The sequence below is a fragment of the Ovis canadensis genome, chromosome 7, assembly GCF_042477335.2.
Source record: "Ovis canadensis isolate MfBH-ARS-UI-01 breed Bighorn chromosome 7, ARS-UI_OviCan_v2, whole genome shotgun sequence".
In the NCBI taxonomy this organism is placed as follows: Eukaryota; Metazoa; Chordata; class Mammalia; order Artiodactyla; family Bovidae; genus Ovis; species Ovis canadensis.
The window spans coordinates 101309782-101333105 of record NC_091251.1 but is presented as its reverse complement, the minus strand read 5'-3'; the positions used below and the strand labels follow the sequence as shown (position 1 = coordinate 101333105).

Below are 23324 nucleotides of genomic sequence, written 5' to 3'. Positions count from 1 at the left end.
TGGCTTTCCTCAAAGGCTCAATGATAAACACAGAAGGTCATTTTTGTGCCTATAATAATCTGAGAAGTGCTAAGAGTATGTTGAAAGACTCCCAGCAAAGACTGAGCTGGATACTGTATGGTGAGATGGATACTGAGATGGTGGATAAGTGAGTGGGTGGGCTCTGTGCTTCAGTACTTTGGGGGTCTTGTATGTTCATCTGTGAATGCTTCCATAATTCTTAATCCAGACATAGGAAGACTATGGCTGATAGAGGAAAAAGCAATGCTGATTCAGGCATGAAAAAAAGTAATCCCAGCCTTCAAGTAAAGTGACATTCTTAGGCCACAAATAGGCAGATGTACTTTACATATGTCTCTCATGTGTGATGATTATTAGCTAAATGGTTCTTACACTTCTGGAAAGGTGCTTCTGGCTTCCTCACCCTTCGGCCCACCTCACTAAAAAGAAAGTGATACCAGTGAGAAAATCATGGGCTATTTGGAGTGTAGGAGAGAGAGAGTCAGGCGTCACATACACACACGCCCCTATTAGTGACAAGCTCAATATTCTGAGCTATTCTCTTGTATCCATCAGCTGATAATGCAATGATGAAGCAACAGTCTTTAGCCAAATAATTTTTCCTCCCATTCTGGGTGTTTGTATCATCAGCATTCAGGCTCTCGGGAGAAGTGAAAGATAAGAGGGAAAGCTAAGGGATTATTTGAACAGTCTTTCTAAAGAAGGCAACCTTCCTTCCCACTGCCCTTGATTCGGCCATCTGGCCCTGGGAGTTTGCTGGTGAACTCACCTTGACTATAAAATTTAAATAATTGATGAACCCCTCTCCCTCTCACACCAGCATGCCTGCTATTAAAATACCTGTTAGGGCTGATCTCTGAAAATCAAGGTAGGCTAGTATAAGTGAGAGAGAAAAAAAAAAAAATAAGGGCAAAGTCAGCCAAATGAATGAAATTCCACCCTGAAGTTTGATGCTCCTCAAGTTTAGTAAATTTCTTTTTACAGTCTTTTTGCCATCTCTGGCCATCTGTATGTTCAACCACACCTGACCAAATGGTGCCACAACCATTAATCAATAATCACATTGATTATTCCACGAGAATGGATACTCGCTTATACTAGAGATGATAGCCCTTACCCCCATTACTCATCATTTGCAGTGCCCCAGCAAATCCATAGTCATTGTATTTGGTATGAGCCAGTCAGGCACTATTAATCAGACAAAAGAAGTATTCAGTGCATAGTTGGGAAGTCTCCAGAAGCTCTTATCCTGAACCCAGTCCTAAAAAAATATTCAATAACTTAGCTTCTCATCCAAAAAAAAAAAAATGATGTGTGCTTAATGTTCAGTGTTTTTATGATCTGGTGACAGTCGTGAGAAAGTCTCCAGTTGGAGGCAAAAATGGGAGAAAAAACGAGAGCCTGGTCATCGAGGGTCAAGCATGTACCTGTGGGATAGTGCTCGTTCACCGGCCAGTTGTCCACCTGCAGTGTGGCGTTGCCGCCGTTCCTGGTGAAGCGCACCACGTGGTATTTGCCATCGTTCACCGGAGTCCTCTCCTCTTTGATGGAGATGTCAACTGTGCCAATATTGAAGACAACGCCGATCTTCCCCTGTTCCTACAATAAAGAGAAACAAAAGGCAAGTCACCACCAACTACAAGGCTTTCTCCCTTTCAAGTTGATCCTGAAACTAACAATGAATCTGTAGGCACCCCAGAGAGAGCTGTCAGCTTGAAGTTAATAATAGTATCCTACATTTCTCCATGGGCTTTCATCCCGAACATAAAAGCCAAAGGTACAAAACCACCCAAATTGCTCTCAGAGGCTGCACTGCACAGGTTACATCATTTGACTGCCCTCAACAGATATCAAAGCTGGAACCACAGAACTACCGAGCAAGTGAGTAAGGACACTGCAAGGTTCTGGGAGACGAATTTGACCTGCTTTTGAGAAAAGGCTAATCAGACACTGAATTGTAGGTTCCCTCACAATTCAGATTTAGGATTTAAAAGGGAAATACAAGGCTGCAGCACTTTGGGGGACAATCAAGACCCAGAGGAGGTGTACACAATGGTTAAGAGCCAATTCCATAGAAGGCGCCACTGTAGGTTTACTCCTGGTGACACACTCTGCAGGTTGAGAGAATTTGGAAAATATATCCTCAGGGGAGGCAGCTGGAACTGAGTTGGGGTTTCCTGAGTCAGATGCGGGCACTCTTCCTACGCTTGTAGCCCTATTCCTAAGATTAATCCAAAGAGGGAGGTAATAGTCACTGCTACAACTTTATGTTACACAGCAGAAGAGAACCTCTGTGGCCCTAACACAGACTTCTAGAAGGGAGACACAGTGAATTCCAGAAGGGTAACATTAGGGCAATGAAGGTGATGACGATGGTGATGCTGGCGGTGGTGGTGACATTATCCAACCCCTAGGAGGTGCCTAGAAACACTGACATGTAAATAACAGTGCTATTAAAGTCTTACACTTCTCCTCCAATAATTGGTTATGACTAAGAGTTGGAATTACTATTCAGAAGATGACATAGCAGCATTGATCAGATATAATCAGTCTCCTGCCACCTCTATGAATGTACCAGCATGCAAGGTGTCAGGAGACATCTTTCTCCATTTCTCCAGTTGTCTGGCTTATTGGTTAAACAGTTGGACTTTCAAAAATAATAAAATTTAGCTGCAATTCTGATGTTCTACAAGGCTGAATCACAATATTTGTCCCCATAGTCTCTGCTATGCTCTATTTCTTTATATTCAAGAAGGAGGCAGAGGAGGAATAAAGGATGGAGAAGAATATGGGAAAAGAAGTCCAGAATCCACATAAACCAAGACATAGCAGAGATTTCACTGAATCTCAAGTTTATTAATTTGGTTCATTCAATACGTAAATACACTATTTATTAAGCACTCACTATACACAAAGCTGGGGCTTCCTCTGTGGCTCAGACAATAAAGAATTTGCCTGCAATGCAGGAGACCTGGGTTCGATCTCAGGGTCAGGAAAATCCCCTGGAGAAGGAACCCACTCCAGTATTCTTGTCTGGAGAATTTCATGGCCAGAGGAGTCTGGAGGGCTACAGTTCATGAGGTTGCAAAGAGTCAGACATGACTGAGTGATTAAACACACATGTGCGCACGCACACACGCACACACACACACACACACACACACACTTAGTAAGAGTTCTGGTGAGATTTTAGGTACTGGTTTCTGTGTACTTTGCCACACATCACTTATTTTCCCAGAAGACAGGCTTTCCTCAACTAGCCAATTTTCCTTTAGTATGTGAACACATCTTGTGCCCAACGAAAGAATGAATAAGGACCTAGGACTCTTAATCGTCCAAAGCAGGAACCTAGACCGCTTTCAGCATGCAGGGATACTTAGAAACATCACTGCTTCCTTCGTGCCCTGAGAGCGCAGCACGCGATGTAAACGATGTCTGCAATTTCCATGTTCTGTTCTCTGGGAGAAGTAATTTAGTTGCCTCCCCAGATGGAGACTAAACATACTCATTTTCTTACATTTTTAAGAAACAAGATTTCTTAAGTCCCTGTGTATTGTGTCAGTGTGCTCTCAGCTATGCTTCGCCTTCCTATCTCTGTATCTCTGGCAATAAACAAAGTACCTACTGTTAAAACAGGATGCATGCGTAAATGAACCTGATGAAGGCGTCCTTTGCATCTTTCATGCCCATAATTCATAGTATTGTGATCCATTTTTTTCTTTCTCCTTAATTCTCCGGGAATGTAGACACGACAACATGACTTCTGCTTTTTCTTACTTAAAGAGTTGGCATGAACTTCTAAGGGTGTGTGTGTGTGTGTGTGTGTGTGTGTGTGTGTGTGTGTGTGTTGGTACCTAATCATCCCCAAGCCTAAACAAGCAAGGTTATAACAACCTGCGTCTTGCTAAGTCACTTCAGTCCTGTCTGTAGGCTGCCAGACTCCTCTGTTCACGGGATTCTCCAAGGCAAGGTCCTGGAGTGGGTTGCCATTTCCTCCTCCATAACAATAGCCTTTTTAGCAGAACTGAAGGACTAGGGGAGTTAAGAAACCATGACTGCAGATACCATCACTCCACTGCCCACCCCATGTGGGCTGCTGATTGCACCACTGATCTTCTATAAAAAACCACTGTATAAATCCTGGATGCGTGGAACGGACGGTTGATGATTCAATTCACCTCAGAGTCACTAATTAATCAGGGATAGAGAACAGTTTTAGGGGGAGAGAGGAGACCTTGAAACCAGCCTTCTGCAGCTTTTCAGCCACAGCAGCGGCAAAGTACACTTCTGGCTCACTGAGTGGTCTGATGAGCGAGATATGTTCACTTGGGCAGCTTTTCTGCAAGATCCATAATAGATTCAGGCAAAGAAAAGATTTAATCTCTGCCATAATAAATATTTGGTCCTTATCTTAGGCACCACACGTTTGCCATTGCAATCACTGTTTCGGAGAGGGCTTCTTAATCCTGCTTGAGCGTTGCCCCTGTCAGGGGAGACCCTCACCCACGTTTCATTGTTTCCTGCAGTGGTGAATGTGGCTGGCCTGGACCTCAGATGTGGTCTCTTCCCTCACAGTAATAAGATTTCATTACTGCAACCCCCTTGTCATTTGTCTTGGGACCACAGTGGCATTATAGTCTGTGGCTAACTGCTTTGTCTCAGTTCATTACAAGCTTGGTGGCAAATACCCATACAGTTGCCCAGGCTTGAATCCATCATGCTCAGCTGCCATGAAAATAAACTCTGCTGGCACAGGTGTCCAGAAAAGAGAAGATGTGAAGGATAAAAAAACACTGGCTTTGGAGTCAACCCTGACTAACCTCGGGCAAGTTATTTAACTTTTCTGAACCCACGTCTTAATAAGATATAATGGGGACAGGAGACCAGCTTTATATACTTTGGAGGACTGTTATGATTAATATGATAATCACGAATGTCACGATAGTCATGATTTCATAACTGAAATGGCAAGATTAATATGATAATACTTCATAAAGAATAAAATACTATACACACATATGAGATACACGAGAACAGGAGAGTGAACCATCCAATCATTTGGCCATTTAAAACAGTCTGTGATTACCAGAGAAACTAGTTGGTTCAATATGATAAACACATCTTATAGCATCTCTTAGTTCAAACAATACCACTGACTTTAAATATATGAGCTGGGCAGGTTGTTTAACTTCTGATGTTTCTTCTGTAAAGGGACAAATGGAGGATTTTAGAAGAATATACATATGCATGTGTGTGAAGCGCATGATATATGGCTAAGCATACACTGCTGCTGCTACTGCTGCTAAGTTGCTTCTGTCGTGTCTGACTCTGCGACAGCAGAAACGTCCCATAGATGGCAGCCCACCAGGCTCCGCCATCCCTGGGATTCTCCAGGCAAAAACACTGGAGTGTGTTGCCATTTCCTTCTCCAATGCATGAAAGCAAAAAGTGAAAGTGAAGTCGCTCAGTCGTGCCGACTCTTAGCAACCCCATGGACCACAGCCCATCAGGCTCCTCTGTCCATGGGATTTTCCAGGCAAGAGTACTAGAGTGGATTGCCATTGCCTTCTCCAGAGTATACACTGGGAGCTCCATAAATGTCAGTTGCCTTTTCTCTTTCTTTCCCCTCATGAATATAGCTGAATGTAGAGGACTGATTGGTCTGACAACACTGTTATTAAGGAATATTGTAGAAATCAATGTGATGTGCTGTGCTTAGTCGTGTCCAACTCTTTGCGACTCCATGGACTCTAGCCCACCAGGCTCTTCCGTCCATGGGAATTCTCCAGGCAAGAATACTGGAGTGGGTTGCCATGCCCTCCTCCAGGGGATCTTCCCAACCCAGGGATCGAACCCAGGTCTCTCACACTGCAGGTGGATTCTTTACAATCTGAGCTATCAGCAAAGCCCAGAAATAAATGTAAATTTTAGCAATAGAACAGTAAAAAAACAAGATTTGCACAGTTGATTTTCTACCACAATTTGGTAGTGTCTCTCTCTCCATGTTCCTTGGTCCCTTTTATAAGCCTCTCCAAGATAAGCAAAGTGTAGCTGCAAAAAACAGCATGACTATAAATTTTAATAACTCCACACCCTTCACCACTAAAGTTGCTACCAAGGCAATCATTTCAATCTATGTTCCTCCTTGATATTAAATACAAAGACAAGTGGTAAATCAGAAGACATTGCCAAAGAATCCTCAAGTGCATTCAGGAAAAAACTGAACAGTACAGAAAACAGCTGTCTTTACACTGTCAGTAAGCCATTCTTCATCAGTAATGACTCTTTATGAGCCCACCTGGTTCCTCAAATTAGTCCAGCTCCAGCTTTCCGATCCCTCATCAACCAAATCACAGTTACTGCTATGGAGAAGACCCTAGAGATGCTACAATACTGGAGTCAGATTTCAGGAGCAGAAATGCACATGGGCAAGAAAAATCCTCAGGAATAAAGGTCTCCTTGAAGGAGATCTCTTCATTCATTCCAGAGTGCCCCAGAGGAAGGCGGAATGCGCCGGCTGCTATTTTGGAAAACCGCAGGTGAAAGAAACAGAACTGGGGCCCTCAAACATATGCCATGATGATATACAAAGAAAGTGGTTCTCAACATCTCACCTTCTGGCTTCACATGGAATTTGTGAGTTCAGTGTTAGGTGGTCACACATGATAACAACACGTATGTGAGCCTTCTTAGGGTCAGACGCTGAGGTCCACCACACTCATTTCAGAATTCGGGTTCTAGTTAATAAAGTGGAGCATGGCACTGTTTACTATAGCGGTAGCTCTCCTCCATCAGGGGCTCATAGGAGGAGAAATTCTGGGTCCTCTTGTGATAGTAGGGCCAATGGACCAGTGTTGGCCAATGAAATCAGGTGTTGGCCAATGAAATCAAGTGTTGGCCAATGAAATCAGGTGTTGTTGGCCAATAACACCCTGAACCATCCAATTAATTGCTGATGTGAGACCTGCCAGAGTTCTCCCATTTGCTCGGAAGAAGGGCTTCCCAGGTGACTCAGATGGTAAAGAATCTGCCTGAGATGCAGGAGACCTAGGTGCGATCCCTGGGTTGGGAAGATCCCCTGGAGAAGGGGATGGCTACCTACTCCAGTATTCTTGCCTGGAAAATTCCATGGACAGAGGAGCCTGGTGGGCCAGACTATAGTCCATGGGGTTGCAAAGAGTCGGACACGACTGAGTGACTAACACTTTCCCTGCACCGAGCAAATTCCTGGTAGCAGCTTCTTTGTCAGTCTGGGTCCTTGAGTGAGGATGACAACAAGCCACAATGCGACAGACATGGAGCATTCGAGAAACAAAGCTTTGCTGCTGTGTGCCAGCAAGAATGTGAAGCTGTTTGTTACGGCAACATAACTCAGGCTATCTGGATGATGAACTATGTGCTCGGCAAATAATTTTAATAGAATAATTTTCAAATTCTCACAATTACCCTCCAAATTTTATAGGTTAAAAAGATGAAGATTCAGAGATTTGAGAATTCACACAACTGCTAAGAAACACATTTAATATTAGAATACAGGTCTTTCTGACTTTATAACCCATGGATTTTTCACCTTGTTATGTTTCCATTATATGCATTACATGTTGCAACTGAGTTATATATATATGACAGTATATACATTACGTATTATACATTTTACATCTGTATAACCTGCCTGATCTGTCTGCCTAAAGTACTTGCATGCATTTCAAATGTAGGGATCCTAACAGGTACTCAGTAAATGCTTGCTAAATTAATGGATGAATGAATGAATAATGAATTAGAATGTGTGGTCACGATAGGAAAAAAAAATTGTGCTAATAAGCTTTTACACCATGGGAAGCTAACTAGCATTTGAACAGTGTAGGATGTTGCAGAGAATTGGTTATCTATATTGAGAATTTTTATTTGCAATACATCTTAGGCAAAACATATAGTCTCATTATGCTTTATATACACAATCTAAAAATACAAGAATTGTTAGTCACTCAGTCGTATCTGACTCTTTGTGACCCCATGGACTGTAGCCCACCAGGCTCCTCTGTCCATGGAATTTTCCAGGCAATAATACTGGAGTGAGTAGCCATTCCCTTCTCCAGGGGATCTTCCCAACCCAGGGATCGAACCCAGGTCTCTCACATGGCAGGCAGATTCTTTATCATCTGAGCCACCAGGGAAATACAAAAGCATAAGCTACAGTTTACTTGATCTGTCAGATAATTTTGACTGAGGGAGGTTTTTATTAAAGTTCACTAGGATAAAACACCCTGCATTTAGTAGATCACTCATGGGTTCTTGTCACTATTAATTATCTTTCAGTGAAGACTGTAAGTCTTTCCTTTCAATATTATAGTCTCCTTGTTCTAGACCCAGGATAACTGAGATAATAAGCCATTAGCGTGCACTTCTGGTGTACAAAGCCATGTGCTATGAAGGGATTCAAGATCAGGTCTCTCTCAATAAGTCCAAGATGGAGAATAAACCTATCAGGAATCACTCAAAAGACAAGGTTCCAAACTGTGTAGCTGGAGATGGTTTGAACTCCAATTAACATTCCATGACAAGACCCAGTCTTCTTCCTTCGAGGAGTTTACATGTGGCTGTGTGGCAGGAAGGGCAGGGAGGGAAGAAGAGAAGGTGTGTTCTGGGTCCCAGAAGCCTTTATGATTTAGAAGCAGAAGACCCAAGCCCTGTCAAGGCTCTGCATCTTTGGGGTCCAGCTGATCTGCAAGAGGTCTCAGCTGTCTCTATGAAAAATGAGAACAGCATTACACAGACAACAATAATACTAATGCCTGTGTTAGATGGTACTTGAGAGAAATGAATGAAACCTTGGCAGATTATGATGTGCTGCACGAAGGATGCTATAAGCATAATGTTAACAGTGGGGGTGTAGATGGCAATAATAGTAAAGAGCGTGAGGATAACTGGGTGAGAAACAGTACGACAGATGATGGGTGAGTCAGAGGCTTTTGGACATGCCCTGTAGGATAGTTCAGTGTATCTGAAATGACAGTCTTCCATTCGAGATCATCAACTCCAGCATCTGTACAGATTGTCCCTAGAAAATTCACGTTAAATGGCTTGGAAATAAATTCTATTTTCCTAAATCTCTACGACCTTTGTACCCACCCAGGAAAATTGCATCCACCTTCTCCCCCGGCTACAGCTGTGCTTGCTCCTGTTGTTCTGCTGATGTCTTGTTGCATGAGGTCAATCAATTAAAGTGGATTAGATCCACAGACCAAAATACTAACAGAGGGCCAAGAGAGATAAGACTGATAAATAGCTCAAGACAGCTCCTTCTCTAACTCCCAGTAAATAAGAAAAAAAAAAAAAAGAAAGAAAGAGAGGGCAAGCATGGATGACAGCTCAGGACAAAAGGAACTCTGACCTGAAGAGGGGAAATCAAGGAAGGACAAGGCAGTTGGTGCAAGTAAATAAGATGCAAGTCAGATCCAGGGCAAAGGCAGTCACTGGTCACACACCAGCATCCTGAGTCATCATGTCCTTCAAACCACTCTGAACATGCACTGTGGATCCACAGACCCCCATGTCACACTGCCTGGTTTGGTAGTTAAGTCTGACTATAAAGCAAAAATTGAAGTTCATTTCCATAGGAGCCTCCATGTTGCACCAGGGCCTGGATCAGTCTCCTGGCAGGATTCAGGTGACAGCTGGCAGGGCAGTGCTGAGTGAAACCCAGTACAGACTGAACATCTCCTAAAAATGCCTTGTTTCTCCTCCAAATCTCTGCCACAGCTGTGAGGAACCACCCAACAGCCTTAATAAAGAGACCTTAAGCTCTGTGCTCACAGTAACAGCAAAATCCTCAAAATGACGAAGCAGCATTTAAATCACCATGAATGCTTCCAGAATATCTGGCATCTTCCCTACACACGTACACAGTGTGGTCCTGGGACCTGTAGCATCAGCATCGCTTAGAAACTCATTAGAAATGCCAATTCTTGGATCTAAAACCAGACTGTGAAGTGGTAACTTCAGAGTGGGGCCCAGCAGTTTGCATCTTCAAAGGCTCTCCAGGTGATTCAGACACTAGCTCAAGTCTGGGGACCAATTCTTACATGAATGTCTTGGTTCCACTGGGGCAGTGGTTTCAACAGGGGGAGAGTGGGCAGGGACATTTGGCAGTGCCTGGAGATACTTCTGCTTGTCACAGCTGGAGGTGGGGTGCTAATGGAATCTCGGGGGTACAGGCCAGAAATGTTCAATATCTAGCAATGCATAACCAATAAAATTCCTGTCCTATACTAGGAATAGCGTCGCTGTTAGGAACTCTGCAGTGGGAAGTACAAAACTTCAGCCACACAACACACATCCATAGAGCAGGTACTGCCTGCCAGAAACTGATCTACAAGCTTTTATATATGTATGATCAGATTGATTTCCCACAATACTCCTCCTATGAGGTATGTATGCATGCACATATACACACAGCCCACACGTGTCCGTGAGTACATGCCTGTGCACAGGTGAATTTTTACTTATTTTGTATAAAACTGGCTGGCCCTCAGAGCACAAGATAAGCCATGAGCACGAGGGGATAATCTGACTTACTCCTCCTCTATGGTCTATTCCAGCGCCCTTTTTATAGACGTAAACTTGGCAATGCGAGCTCACACAGCCGGGGAATGGCAGGCCTAGGACACACGTCCTGCGTTCCGTGTTCTCTGTCTGCTCTTGCAGACACTCGCTGCTACTACCCTCAGGAAAGCCTCTACGCCTTCCCTGGGTACAATGGCATTAACCGATCATCCCCAATCCATTTTAGTCCCTTGACCCTTCACTACAGGCTAGGTCATTCTCGTCAGTTTCCATGAAGAGTTATAATCAGTTCTAAGAGGGTTTTAAAGGAAAAACTCTGTGTCCTAGAACTAGACATTCTAGCTCCCATAGAAAAGCAAAACTGGTAAACAGCTCACAACCTTTCAAGACCTGTTTTGTGATGGTAAGGAAACCTTCATAGATTCTTCAAAGTGCTCTGTCTGCCTATCTTTCAAGTGATAGACAGTTAACATCATGGCTTTGAGGAGAGTGGACCTAGGTGAACAACAAACCCCAACCAAGAATTCTTGGTTTCATAAATAAAGCATTCTCAGTCATTTCCATAGAATAGTTCCCAGGCTCAACCCTATACCATTTTCTAGCTGAAGAGGAAAATAAAAAAATAGTATACACATTTCAGAACTGAGAGATTTATTACCTTTGGGATTATCAGAAAATACAACGTAGATGACTGTATTTTTTTAAGATGCCTTTGGACAGTGGGTATGTAGAAGATTTAGGAGGCAGAGTGGTCTGAAGTAAAGACCAGCAACTATGGGCCAAATCTGGCTGTTGCCTGTTCATGTAAATAAAGTTTTATTGGGACACAGTTGTGCTCATTCGTTTCTATGTGGTCTTTGGCTGCTGTAGCAACACAACAGCAGAGCTGAGCAGTTGCAACAGAAAAGTCTGCTGACCCCCACTGTGAAATCTTGCACAATGGACAGCTAGTTATGATTTTTTTTACTTTAGTTTTTGACCAATAGTTTAGGTTAACATGTTCAGAATAACTCAAACGTTAGTGGGAGGGTCAAACGGGGAGCCTCCACTGGCTCACTCAACTGTTACTGACAAACAGAGCACATTTCTAATAAGATGAAATATATAAAAATCCATCCAATTGAGGCATAAACTAATCTATTTCAGACCCATTAAGGGTAGTTTAGATACTACAATCAATTCAACATAACTGTTTGAAGGTAGGCAGCTGTGGATACAGAGAAATAAATTTGAGGCTGCTGGCAAAAGCTGATGGTGCCTAGAAGAGGCTAGTAATGGAGGAGATGGAGCAGAGTTGTAAAAGTTATTAAAATTATAATGATATGACATTTTCCTTCTGAAAATGTGTCTGGTTCTGTGGAGTGAATCATGTACATGCTAAAGGCTCGGGACTCTAAAAGCCAACACATATCACTCTGATGCCAGGACTTGAGTTTAATCTATTAGACGGAATGAAAGAAGAGAATGTCATTGCAGCCCAATGAATAGCTCAGTCTCCGGGGCTCCCAAGCATCTGCAAGACACCTGAGTCCCTTGAGTGATAAATGGTGATCCACGGAGCTCTCTTGGTTTACCTGCAAGGAGAATCGACAGTGTCATCTTGGAACGAACACACTGCAATAGAGACTCATTTTTCCTTTGCTAGTTATCGTAAACAAAATGGCCAACAGACTCTAATATATCAGCAAGGCCTGTCTGCGCTCAGGGACAGTGGTGTGTGTGTGTCCTGGAGATAGTGTTACAGCTTGATATTTCATCCAAGTGATGGTTTATGATCCTCCTCTTTGTCAACGATCACCACTGTAACAGTCTCTTTGGGATCTTATCAGTATTTCTAATTCAAAAGGTTCATTCTGACCTACCCCCATTGGCCATAATAAAAGAAGAGAGGGAAGCAAAAAAACAAACAAACAAAAAAACAAGCTGGAGCAAATAAGAAGGCAGGCTTTCTGGCCTCCAAGCTGGTTTCAAAGTCACTGTAGGGGAAAGTAATCCGGGTGTCCCAGCAAAAGTATGAAAAAAAGAACACTTTCTCTGGGCCCCGGGTGAGATGAGTGAAAGTCACCCAAATGTGAGACTTGAAAACGTGTCACAGGGAGATGACTCATGCCTTTGGAAAAACATCCAACATAGCAGCATTGAGAATTATTTCAAAGCTGCATGATCCTTTGATAGAATAATTAGAGAGCACATCTCCTTATCTTACTTTACTTGAATTTAGTCTTGCTACCAAGCTATAAAGTGAATACATCTCACCCGAGTGGGAGAAATACCCCTGAGATACTAGGAAGTTGTTGTTCGTCTATGATCTGGCATGCACTGTGAGCCACCCGGGAGCTAACCACAGCTTCAAATACACAAATTATCCACGGAGTTTATAATAAATCCCTGCACAATATGAAGAAGTATTTCTATTATGGCATCTAAAGGGCACAAACATTCCTTATTCTCTCCTTTATGAGTGTGCTACAATTTTGTCCACTGATATAGAGATGCTAAATGTTTGCATCCAAAAGTTTAAGGAACACTTTGCTAGGGAAATAGAGGTTGTGTGTGTGTGCACGCCCACAGAGCATGTGCATGTGTGTGTGTTGAAGCAAGACCTTAAAACTTAATGTAGCCCAAAGCTAGTTTTTTGGACCCTCTTCTTCATATTTTAAGTAAAGGGATGCTGATTCAGGAGAACCCAGGCCTCTCTGTGTACATCAAAAAGCAGCTGTAGACAAGCTTTTATCATGCCCCTGGACGGCCCCTGAACTGTCAGGGCAATGCTTGGGACTTTACTTCCTAGAAGCCTTCTTAGGAATGCGAATCTATCACACATAAAACTCAGCACAAGCTAAGGATTCTCACGATCAGGCTGATCTATGGTCAACATGAGCTCCAGAGAATGAACGGCTTGATCATTCGGGATCACTTATCCAGTAACTTAGAGGCAGAACAGGTCTCCTAGGCTGGCTCACACCAACACTGAATGAGGTATCCTTTCTGACATGGAGAAGAGACTTCCCTCTGCCAGAGAGTCCAATGTTCCTAGCCAGTGGACAAAGACTTACAGGGCTAAATAATATCCTGCATGCGTGCTATCCCAGAGCCATCTTTAACTAGTCATCCCATAATCCCTCCAGTATCCACTCAACAATAGAGCTTATTGTTTGCATTGATTCATTCCAACTTGTTCTTAATGGAACAGTTCTTTTTCCCAGTTACATCATGAGCATCATGAGGGTAGAAGACACATTTATATCTTTCTCCATATAGACTGATAAATGTTCAGCTGAGCACCTAACACAGTGGGTAAAGCATCTTGGCATTTCTCAGCAAGTAACACTTGAGTGTAACATCTCCATCCATGGTCCATTTATTGCTTTGCAACTTTTGCTATGATTTTGCTTTGAGTGCTTTTGAAAATGTGACCTATGACAATGACTCAGGGGACTGTGGGCATTAACTTATTTCACACAGCCTACTAAAACAGTATCCAGGATAACTGCCAACAAGCCTATGCAGCCCAAGGAGAACTTCCTCCATAGACCTGGAGGTGAGAGGTTTAGTAATCCATTACCGTGGTCCTCAATCCACTTTTATTTTTTAAAAATTTGAATTAGATTGGAGAAATATACCATGTTCGTGGATCGGAAGAATCAACATAGTGAAAATGAGTATACTACCCAAAGCAATTTACAAATTCAATGCAATCCCTATCAAGCTACCGGTGATATTTTTCACAGAACTAGAACAAATCATTTCAAGATTTGTATGGAAATACAAAAAACTTCGAATAGCCAAAGCAATCTTGAGAAAGAAGAATGGAACTGGAGGAATCAACTTGCCTGACTTCAGGCTCTACTACAAAGCCACAGTCATCAAGACAGTATGGTACTGGCACAAAGACAGAAATATAGATCAATGGAACAAAATAGAAAGCCCAGAGAGAAATCCATACACCTATGGACACCTTATCTTTGACAAAGGAGGCAAGAATATACAATGGAGTAAAGACAATCTCTTTAACAAGTGGTGCTGGGAAAACTGGTCAACCACTTGTAAAAGAATGAAATTAGATCACTTTCTAACTCCGCACATGAAAATAAACTCAAAATGGATTAAAGATCTAAATGTAAGACCAGAAACTATACAACTCCTAGAGGAGAACATAGGCAAAACACTCTCCGACATAAATCACAGCAGGATCCTCCATGATCCATCTCCCAGAATTCTGGAAATAAAAGCAAAAATAAACAAATGGGATCTAATTAAAATTAAAAGCTTCTGCACAACAAAGGAAAATATAAGCAAGGTGAAAAGACAGCCTTCTGAATGGGAGAAAATAAGAGCAAATGAAACAACTGACAAACAACTAATCTCAAAAATATACAAGCAACTTATGCAGCTCAATTCCAGAAAAATAAACGACCCAATCAAAAAATGGGCCAAAGAACTAAATAGACATTTCTCCAAAGAAGACATACGGATGGCTAACAAACACATGAAAAGATGCTCAACAGCACTCATTATTAGAGAAATGCAAATCAAAACCACAATGAGGTACCACTTCACACCAGTCAGAATGGCTGCAATCCAAAAATCTGCAAGCAATAAATGCTGGAGAGGGTGTGGAGAAAAGGGAACCCTCCTACACTGTTGGTGGGAATGCAAACTAGTGCAACCACTATGGAAAACAGTGTGGAGATTCCTTAAAAAATTGAAAATAGAACTGCCATATGACCCAGCAATCCCACTTCTGGGCATACACACCAAGGAAACCAGAATGGAAAGAGACACATGCACCCCAATGTTCATCGCAGCACTGTTTATAATAGCCAGGACATGGAAACAACCTAGGTGTCCATCAGCAGATGAATGGATAAGAAAGCAGTGGTACATATACACAATGGAGTATTACTCAGCCATTAAAAAGAATACATTTGAATCAGTTCTGTTGAGATGGATGAAACTGGAGCCGATTATACAGAGTGAAGTAAGCCAGAAAGAAAAACATCAATACAGTATACTAACACATATATATGGAATTTAGAAAGATAGCAATGATGACCCTGTATGCAAGACAGCAAAAAAGACACAGATGTGTATAGCAGACTTTGGGACTCAGAGGGAGAGGGAGAGGGTGGGATGATTTGGGAGAATGGCATTGAAACATGTATACTATCATGTAAGAATCGAATCACCAGTCTATGTCTGATGCAGGATACAGCATGCTTGGGGCTGGTGCACGGGGATGACCCAGAGGGATGTTGTGGGGAGGGAGGTGGGAGGGGGGTTCATGTTGGGATTGCATGTACACCTGTGGTGGATTCAGGTCAATGTATGTTGAAACCAATACAGTATTGTAAAGTAAAATAAAGTAAAAATTAAAATTAAAAAAAAGAAGATTCAAACAAAAGTCCTAGGGATGGATTTGACTCCATACCACTACCAGTTCCTCGAACTATTTGATTCTCATGAAACAACATTTTAGCCGTTGAGACATGCAACAGTCCAGACTTTCAGGAGACTCTGCGTTTTCCTGCCTTCTCCTCTGCTCCTCAATGCAGTGACTGCCGGTCAGTGTAACAGCCAAGCTCTGCCCTTGGGGGCCTGTTCCCTCATCACAGTTGCCTAGGACCACCTTTCAGTGAGCTGTACCATAATCTCCATCCACGGTCAATTTGCACTAGACTTTCCAAATTGAGGATCTTTACACATAGCAACATTTTAAAAATGATACCTTTATTTCTCCAAGTCAATGGTGCCTAAGTCTGAGTCAACTCACAGAGGACTTGCAGTCAAGTATCTACTGATTATACACTCTAGACAGGGCACTTTGTCAGACCCATCAGAAGCTAAAGAATACATTTAGCATGATTAAGCCCTTAAGAGTGTAAACTCAGTACCATTTTTCTAGATTCCATAAACGTGTGTTAATATACAATATTTGTCTCTTTCTGACTTACTTCACTCTGTGCCATAGGCTCTAGGTCCATCCCCCTCATTAGGACTGACTCAAATGCATTCTTTCTTATAGCTAAGTAATATTTCATTGTGTGTATGTACCACAATTTCTGTATCCATTCATCTGTTGAGAGACATCTAGGTTGCTTCCATGTTCTAGCTATTGTAAAAAGTGCTGCAACGAACACTGGTGTACAAGCATCTCTTGCAGTTATGGTTTTCTCGGGGTACATGCGCGGTAGTAGATTATTGGGTCATACGGTACTGATGAACCTATTTACAGGGCGGCAGTGGAGACACAGACATAAAGAACAGGCTTGCGGACACAGTCGGGAAGGGAGGGTGGGACGAGTTGAGGGAGTGGCATGGAAACATACACAGTGAAGTGAAGCGAGCTCGCTCAGTCGTGTCCGACTCTTTGCGACTCCATGGACTGTAGCCCACCAGGCTCTTCCATCCATGGGATTCTCCAGGCAAGGATACTGGAGTGGGTTACCATTTCCTTCTCCAGGGGAACTTCCCAACCCAGGGATCGAACCCAGGTCTCCCGCATTGCATGCAGGCACTTTACCCTCTGAGCCGCCAGGGAAGCGTGAAATAGATGGGCAGTGGGAATTTGCTGTGTGGCCCAGGGGGTCAACCCAGTGCTGTGAGACAACCTAGAGGGTGGGATGGGGTGGGAGAGGGGAGGGAGGTTCAAGAGGGAGGGGACAAGGTATATCTAGGGCTGATTCATGTCAATGTTTGGCAGAAACCATCACAGCAGCGAAAAGCAATCATCATCCAATAAAAATTTTTAAAATAATTAAAAACATCTAGAATCTTAAGAAGAATGTAAACCCCACCATGATATTGTAAAAAGGCATTAGTGTGGGAATCAGTAGACATGGGTCTCAGTTCTAGTTGTTCACTGAACGCAACTCGTGGGACAGGTCACAAGTACCCTGGGCGTAGTTTCCTCGGATGTAAGACAGGGTTGACATCACTGAGCTCTCGGGCAGTGATGAAGGTAGACAGAGAGAGATGTTCGTGATAGCGACTTGAAAATTATGGGGCACTGAAAACAAAAAGCTCCTCGTTACAAAACAGGTGGGGGCAAATACAAAGGAAAAACAAGCACACGATTCTCTAAATTAAAACAGAAGGAATAAAAATAGACATCTCAAGTCAGTCCTTGACAAATCGCCAGGTGACTGGCGGTAGAGGATTTACTGTGTGTCCTCGGGACAGAAAATGCCACCTTATTTAGTAAGGAGTCAGGCCAATGATGGGGAAAATGTGGGGTTAGACCAGACACATTTAAGTAATAAAAATGATGAAGGAGGAATGGCAGAAGTTTAGAAGGCTGATACTATTGGAATGAAAATGAAATTCAGTCTGAAATAGAGAAAAATAGGCAATACTAGGCAAAAAAAAAAAAAAAAAAAAACAAAAAACACTTGAGAATATCAACCAGCTAAAACTTCAGTAATGTTGCTGAGACACAAACCTTTGCATGTTAAGATGGACTTCAGGGCTCAACATATCCAAGCAAAAATAAAGCATGTTTAACGTTCATAAGCATGTTAAATATTGGAGAATGTTTTCTTTCTTGCCCAAAGGGCCCTCCCCAGACTCCCCAGCAAATGTTTCCTGGATAATGGCTCAATTACATTTATGGAAAACTATAGACTCAAAATAAATCTAAATAAAATACTTTATTCCCCAAGTGTGCCCTGCTGTTGATTCCCCAGCTTTCTGCCGCCGACATTTCTCTTCTAGCAGGAAAATGTTAGCTGTTTAAAAGGACAATGGTTTGGGCTGTCGTTATACTTGACCTTGGCCCAGAGGCTCAGGGTCCATCAGAGTAGACACCAACCAAGTTATGCTAGAGCACCCGCGTTTCAGCAGTCAGCAGTTATCTTACTGTTGCTAACTAGTCGTATCTCTGTTCAGTGACACCTTTGAGTCATTTAAGGCAGTGATTAATGTCAGAGGAAAGTAAAAACTTAGGAGAGGGAAGGAAGTAATAGGGAGCCAGAGAAGGAATTAGATGAGTGTGACCAAAGCCACCTGCCAAGCCTCATCTGAAAGAACAGAAAAATAGCTCCCTAAACCCCCAAACATAGATGTATTTCTTGCCATTCTACTTTGTACTGAGTTCAAGAAACTTTCTGCAGGCAAATACCTGAGGTCAACACCTTAGAAAGCTAGCTACAAGGAGAAACACCTTCCTTAACAGACAGCAGGATGAATTTCTGATTCAGTTGCCAAAGGATGACTGCCAATAAGCCATTCCACCTGTGCTCACCAGACAACCAGGATCATCCACAGAAACAAGCACTCAGGGCATCTAAAACCAAGCATCCATGGCACACAGGTCTCCTCTCCACTCTGGCGCAGGGCAGAAAGCATCCATGGCACACAGGTCTCCTCTCCACTCTGGCGCAGGGCAGAAAGGACCTGCAGTCAAAGGTCTACTCCCAGAGGGACGAATTGAACTCCAGTGTTCTTGCCTGGATAATCCCATGGACAGGGGAGCTTGGCGGGCTACAGTCCATGGGGTTGCAGAGAGTTGGACGAGACTGTGAGCGCATGCACGCGTTGAACCTGGCAGGGTATACCTCTTGGAAGAGTAATGAAAGCTGTGCTCAGGTTTGATTTTTCTCTGTTGATTATTTTTTCTCCAATAAAAGCTTATTGTGCTGTGTAAAACAGAAGTTACAATCTATAAAGTAGACCAGGCCCTCAGATGTATACTGTTTTATTTTTAAAGGGAGGTACTCATAGTATCTTTTAAAATGCGCCTTAATTTTCAACATTTAAAAGTCAGAAGGTATCTCATAAATACATTTCTACAATCTTTGAAAGCAATGCTAGGATAACATTTCTAAAACATGATTAAAGGCCAGAACTGATTGCAGGCAGAAGGCGTGCATGCTCAGTCCTGTCTGACTCTTTGTGACCCCATGGACTGTATCCTGCCAGGCTCCTCTGTCCATGGGATTCTCCAGGCAAGAGTAATGAAGGGGCTTGCCATTTCCATCTCCAGGGGATCTTCCCAACACAGGGATTGAACCCACATCTCTCTCAACTTCTGCATTGACAGGCAGATTCTTTACTACTGAGCCACCTGGGAAGGCAGAGGAGAAAGGCACAAGTCGCCCAATGAATAGTCTCTCCCACCCCCTCTTGACTATTAGATGAGAAATCTGAGTGTAGGTTGCCATTATCACTTGTTTTGCACTGTAAAGATGAAAGGGAGTTATAGGGTTGACCAAAAAATTCATTCAGGTTTTTCTATAAGATATCATCACATGCCTAGCAATGTCTCCGAACCTCAACAAAAGACATATCAAGAACCATGGGATTCAAGAAAAATAAGAGGAGGTGCATTTTTTTTCTTATACCCCATTCCATTTTAATCACTTAAATGATCAGTCTGCCCTTTGTAGATGTTTCTGGTTTTTTAACACCTAGTGAATCATAATAGTCACATTATTTTTTAAAATATATATATTTATTTATTTTTGGCTGCTCTGGATTGGGTCTTTGATGTGATACATGGGCTCTCTGTTGCCCCTTGTAGGCTTTCTCTAGTTGCAGTGAGCGGGGTGGGGTCTACTCTCTATTCGCAGTGTGTGGGCTTCTTTTGCTGAGGCACACAGGCTCTAGAATGTGCAGGCTTAGCTGCCTGTGGCATGTGGGATTTCTTGGATCAGGGACTGAACTGGTGTCTTCTGCTTTGGCAAGCAGATTCTTAACCACGGGATCACCAGGGAAGTCCCACATACTTATAAGAAAGACAGGTTTGGCTTTGGATCTTAATTCTATCACTTATTTGACCAAATTGTTTAGATTTTCTAAGCTTCAATTTTCTCATCTTTAATGTTGAGAAAATATTACCTACCATAAAAGCTTGTTATGAGGATAAAACAAAACAATCTATGCAGGCAGCTAGCATACAACAGAAGATACTCTAGGAATTTTTTTTTTCTTCCCCTTTGAAGGGTTGGGATGAATTAAGCAGGCTCGATCATAAAATCACACACACATATGAAGTGCCTGCCAGATTGTAATGACCCAACTGCTGCTTCAGAGAGATGGCTCAGCTCAAGGTTTTAATGCACTTTTCATGAACTGAAGCACAACAGCAAAATCTATCACTGTTAGGCAGCCTCATAAGAAGATCCGATTTAAACAAAATAGACTTCCTTTTGAGCTCTGAAATATGGTAGCTACCTTCACCTTGACTTAGAGACACACCAGTAGGAAATGTACACTTAGCCAATGAACAGCAGGATTAATAAATACCAGCAAAGATAATGATAATAAAATGCACTGTTGAAGGCTGCCTAAGAGCAGACCATCCAGTATAGAAAGGTACATATAAATTTTATGCAAACACACTTTTAGTTCTGTGAGTTCATATATCACCATGACTATAACCATCGAGCAAAATTTAATGTAGGCTGCTGCTCTAGAACAACCATTTAATTTTGAGCGGACCATGATCTGAAAAAAAAAATTAAGTTATATAACACACTTGCCAAATAAATAAAAAAATGTTCATTGCAATGTAACAGCTAAAAAAACAGAATCGCTACTCTACCATGTTGAGGATTAAGTGGGCAATAAATCATAGCCGTCTGTATTCTGAATTCCAAGTCAATTGAGGAATAGACCCAGCCTAAAGGACAGCCAACTTCATTTCTTGTAAAGCTGAATGTGGGAACTGGTCTGGGATGAGAATCGGGCCTGGCCTTACACCAGACTTCCTACTCATACTCCTTGTCCTCTTCTCTTTCCCATTGCCTCCTGCAAAGATGAAACTGGCTTGGGCCTGTGTGCACTCAGCCCAGGGATAAAAAAGCTCTCTGAACAGAAACAAGGAAGGGGTCTCACCAGATATGTGCAGACCCTTCATCCAATCCCACCGCTAAATGAGGAATTGAAGAGAAGGTACAAGAAGTGTCACCCCTTAATTTTCTTTCCAGGACAGAGAATTGCTTCATATATACATGCACATGGGGCTTCCCAGACGGCACTTGTGCTAAAGAACCCACCTGATAGGGATGAAATGCAGGAGATGAAAAAGACATGTTGATCCCTGGTGGGGAAGATCCCTTGGAGGAGGGCATGGCAACCCACTCTAGCATTCTTGCCTGGAGGATCCCATGGACACAGGAGCCTGGCAGCCTATAGCCCATAGGGTCGCACCAAGTCGGACACGACTGAAGCGACTTAGGACACGCACGCAAATATCTACATAGATGGGGCAACCATCTCTTTTCTATTTCTGAACCTTTTCTTCAGGTGCCCCTACCAATAAAGACTGACCCATAAGAGCAGCTTTTGTTGTTGCTTAGTGGCTAAGTTGTATCCAACTCTTAAGTGACCCCAAGGACTGTAGCCCACCAGGCTCCTCCGTCCATGGGATATCCCAGGCAAGAATTCTGGAGTGGGTTGTCATTTCCTTCTCACGGAATCGATCTGACCCAGGCATCAAACCCACGTTTCCTGCAGTGGCAGGCAGATTCTTTACCACTGAACCACTAGGGAAGCCCATAAGAGAAGCTGCTGCTAAGTCACTTCAGTCGTGTCCGACTCTCTATGTCCCCAGGGACCATAGCCTGCCAGGCTCCTCTGTCCATGAGATTCTCCAGGCAAGAATACTGGAGTGGGTTGCCATGCCCTCCTCCAGGGGATCTTCCTGAACCAGGGTTCGAACCCGCACCTCCTGTACTGGCAGGCGGGTTCTTTACTACGAGCACCAGCTGGGAAGCCCCTATAAGGGAAGCTGGAGAGGCAATATTCAGGCACCTAAAGAGGACTTGTTATTTGGAGGTTGGTATATGTTTAGAGGTTTGAAAGCTTACTTTATGGTCATGGTGAAGTTGTCTTCAACTAATCAGTTCAGTAGCTCAGTCATGTCCGACTCTTTGCGACTCCATGAATCGCAGCACGCCAGGCCTCCCTGACCATCACCAACTCCCGGAGTTCACTCAGACTCGCGTCCATCGAGTCAGGGATGCCATCCAGCCATCTTATCCTTTGTTGTCCCCTTCTTCTCCTGCCCCCAATCCCTCCCAGCATCAAAGTCTTTCCAGTGAGTCAACTCTTCACATGAGGTGGCCAAAGTACTGGAGTTTCAGCTTCAGCATCACTCCTTCCAAAGAAATCCCAGGGTTGATCTCCTTCAGAATGGACTGGTTGGATCTCCTTGCAGTCCAAGAGACTCTCAAGAGTCTTCTCCAACACCACAGTTCAAAAGCATCAATTCTTCGGCACTCAGCCTTCTTCAAAGTCCTACTCTCACATCCATACATGACCACAGGAAAAACCAAAGCCTTGACTAGACGGACCTTAGTCGGCAAAGTAATGTCTCTGCTTTTGAATATGCTATCTAGGTTGGTCATAACTTTTCTTCCAAGGAGTAAGCGTCTTTTAATTTCATGGCTGCAGTCACCATCTGCAGTGATTTTGGAGTCCCCCAAATAAAGTCTGACACTGTTTCCACTGTTTCCCCGTCTATCTCCCATGGAGTAATGGGACCGGATGCCATGATCTTCGTTTTCTGAATGTTGAGCTTTAAGCCAACATTTTTACTCTCCTCTTTCACTTTCATCAAGAGGCTTTTTAGTTCCTCTTCACTTTCTGCCATAAGGGTGGTGTCATCTGCATATCTGAGGTTATTGATATTTCTTCTGGCAATCTTGATTCCAGCTTGTGTTTCTTCCAGCCCAGTGTTTCTCATGGTGTACTCTGCATATAAGTTAAATAAGCAGGGTGACAATATACAGCCTTGA

General features: G+C 43.0%; 1 protein-coding gene across 1 annotated transcript in view; it reads right to left on the bottom strand.

The window, feature by feature from the left end:
- The window catches only part of LOC138444254 (neurexin-3-beta-like), a 223062-nt gene that overhangs the window by 145445 nt on the left and 54293 nt on the right, over nucleotides 1–23324 (bottom strand). Inside the window, exon 4 of the mRNA XM_069597534.1 lies at nucleotides 1449–1620. Within this exon, the coding sequence (XP_069453635.1) occupies nucleotides 1449–1620 (172 nt within the window). The remainder of the gene's footprint in view (nucleotides 1–1448; nucleotides 1621–23324) is intronic.